This window comes from Syzygium oleosum, unplaced genomic scaffold (genome assembly GCF_021117445.2).
Source record: "Syzygium oleosum isolate NSW1041296 unplaced genomic scaffold, Sole_v2.1 Sole_v2.25, whole genome shotgun sequence".
Taxonomy (NCBI): domain Eukaryota; kingdom Viridiplantae; phylum Streptophyta; class Magnoliopsida; order Myrtales; family Myrtaceae; genus Syzygium; species Syzygium oleosum.
In genome coordinates this window covers 2851860-2854756 of record NW_026607509.1, presented here as the reverse complement: position 1 = coordinate 2854756, position 2897 = coordinate 2851860, and the positions used below count along the sequence as shown (strand labels likewise).

Sequence of the window (2897 nt, the reverse complement as noted above, 5' to 3'; positions counted from 1 at the left end):
CCAATCATTCCGGGCGTGGGGTTGGTTCTAGTTGATTTGGCCCACCGTCCCAACAACCGCAGGCCCATCCAAAGGCTTCCACAATCCAAGCTCCGATCACAATCCGTCGCGAGAGCCACGAGAGATTGTGCAAGCATCGCGATTCGAATTCAGGGTCCGGGCCGGAAGGGCCGACATGCCTAAGATCGAATGAACCCTCGGGACGATTAGATGCGAGGCTTAATTACATTCACGAGTAAGAGTGAACTCTAATTTTATACGGTTGGAAAGTATATGGACCCGTCCCGGGAGTGCACGGGCAAGAGGCCGGTTCGGGTCACGTGCGAATATGGACGGCCCACCTAAAACGATTAGGACAGTTTACTTTCCCCGGGGGGCCCACAACATGAGCTAATGTCTGTCGCGATTAGCTTAATCTCCATGTTTTACGATGTCATCATTAGCTTTTAATATGGACCTCTGCTTACGAATAAAAACCTAGGATTTCAACCGCCTGTTTCTCGCCTAATGTTTGCTTATTCAAGTGGTAATGATGATTGGCTACATCATAGGAGCTAGCTTCCAGGGCAATTTTGCTCCCCACTTCCTTATATGGGTCTACATGCGTAGTACATGTTAAACCTGCTATAAGAAACATCCGCATAGGTGTCGGAAGAAAATGCTGAGTAAAGTTTGCAATGCCTTTGACCTCAGGAGTGATTGTCATATCCAGTGCGGCTAAAGAACGTACTCGTGTGCGCATGAATTTGATACACGACATGAGTTCGATTCTCCATATCATCAAGCACAAAACAATCTCGCGTTTAGATTGCATATTCAAAATTTGGCTCTCATCTTGATTAATTCACGAAATTTGTGAGAGTATTGAGATTCATCTATTACTTAAGGTGGGCTTCCTCGTCCGTACGAAAAATTTACCCCATATATCATGGGGGATTGTGTTGCAAAAATTATGATCTTGATTTGCGCCTAACGAAACAAGAGGAGGAGGTGGTATTGCTCGCTTGTCCACACAAACTTGTACAAAGTCGCTCCGGACGTACAATACGATGACCCACTATGTAGTTTCCGACGACCTCAGTTCAAATCCGCCAATCAGATTAAAAAATTCAAACAAAAGCTAGTCCACGTCAGCGCGCCCGTCGTCGTCCACGTCACAGTCAGCACCGTCGCCCTCCACCAACTATCTCCTTTCCTCTTTTTCCTTCTTGCCCCCCGCCCCCACCATAATTTCCAAGAAACCAACATCTGTACTTCTTCAATCCCGTCTCTTATCCCGTTTTCCGCCACCGGCAACCTGCTGCACCCCGCGATACCCCTCGCTGTCCCACCTCCCATCGCCCCCACTCGGCTCCCCCGGTAACCCACCGGTTGCCCGCCACGTCCCCACAAAAACACCCGAACAAGAACAACCTTAGGGTCCACAATAATCTCCCCAATCTCTCTCTCTCTCTCTCTTTCTGTCTGTCTGAAAGTTCCATGAAGCATCGCGAGCCATGAGCGCTCTCACCAAGCTGGGCACCGCCCTCACGGTGGTCTTCGTCGTCTCCGTCGTGGCCCTGGCCGCTCAGGTCCTCTGGGTCCTGTTGCGCAGCCGAAAGTTCCGGCAGCGGAGCCTCGCGGGCAGCTGCGGCGGCGGCGGGGGCGGGAGAGTGGACCACGAATCCGCCGGCGGGGGGGCCGTCCCCGCGCCGCCGTCGAAGGAGCTGCTCTACTTCTTCTGCTGGAAGAACCAGTCGAGGGTCGAGCCCGCTGGGGCTCCTGGAACACGGACGGAGATCCGCGACCCGGACGATGACGACGTCGACGAGCTAATCAAGTGGCAGGGGCTGTACGGACCTCCCAGGCTGCTGTTCACCATCAAGGAAGAAGAGAGAGAGGACGCCTTGGATTCCGATTGCGGTAGCAACGTCAAGAGCAAGATCGGCTCGTCCTCTTGGGAGAAGAGCGATGACAAGAAGAGGGTGTGCCTGAGGGAGTGCCTCGGGGAGGCCGACGACGAGGCTCCGCCGGAGGAAGAAGCAGCGGCGGCGGCGACGGTCGTCCTGGAGGTGGAGGAGGAGGTGACGCCGTTCTCGACGCCGTGCGCGTCGCCGCCGTACTTCACTCCTTCGCCCTCGCCTGCTCGGGCTGGTGGTCAGGCAGAGGCGCCGACGACAGTTGTGATCGTTATGGATGGTGAAAGCTAGCACCGGGCGTTTGGTCATGCAAAAACGGCCGGTTCCGTTTGTTTTAGGTGAGAAGGCGCCCGGCGGGTGAGCGTCGACACTGGTCGCCGGAGGGAAGATGAGGTCATCGCCGTTCGAAGTGTGTTGTACAATTCGCAATGTATGGATGGATGGTAGTGTAGAATAAAATACGAGTTTGTGGTGATCGCTCATTTGACTTATGTTGACCAACAAGTCTTCTTGACTATGGCCGAGTCGATCGAACAATTAATTGCACGGTCCCATTTGATCACTCTGCACGACATCAGTATTCAGTCGTATTATTTTAGATAATCTGACGTGGCTAGATTGGCGTGCGGGGGAGCTTAGAGAAAAAAACATCATACAAAATATCGGCGATTTGACAAACAGATTCAACCACCACGATATAAGAACGGGGGACATTCTATTTCATATGGTGCTCCTTTGAATGTCTCGGTAAATCTCAACCGCCGAATACGAAAGGCACGCTTGGGCTTTCTTTTCTCCTAAGTGGAGTCGAGATGCGTAGGCAAAACGGGTCGAAAAGTTTGCTGCCTCCATTAGTCTAAAAGCTCAACATGCTTCAACTTAAAAAACGACCGAGGTGTTTACTTTTTATTTGTTTAAACTCGACCTTAGTTAGGTAAAAACTGTGAAATGATTGATAAAAACGACCCGCCTGACTTAATATCTTGAGACTCGGTTATA

The 2897-nt window shown here is 51.7% G+C and overlaps 1 protein-coding gene across 1 annotated transcript; it reads left to right on the top strand.

Moving 5' to 3' along the window:
* Positions 1 to 1370: 1370 nt before the first annotated feature.
* LOC115671694 (uncharacterized) lies at positions 1371 to 2413 on the top strand. Its single transcript, XM_030593317.2, has one exon. It carries the CDS (start codon positions 1497 to 1499, stop codon positions 2187 to 2189), a length of 693 nt encoding a protein of 230 aa, XP_030449177.1. The 5' UTR covers positions 1371 to 1496; the 3' UTR covers positions 2190 to 2413.
* Positions 2414 to 2897: the final 484 nt, after the last annotated feature.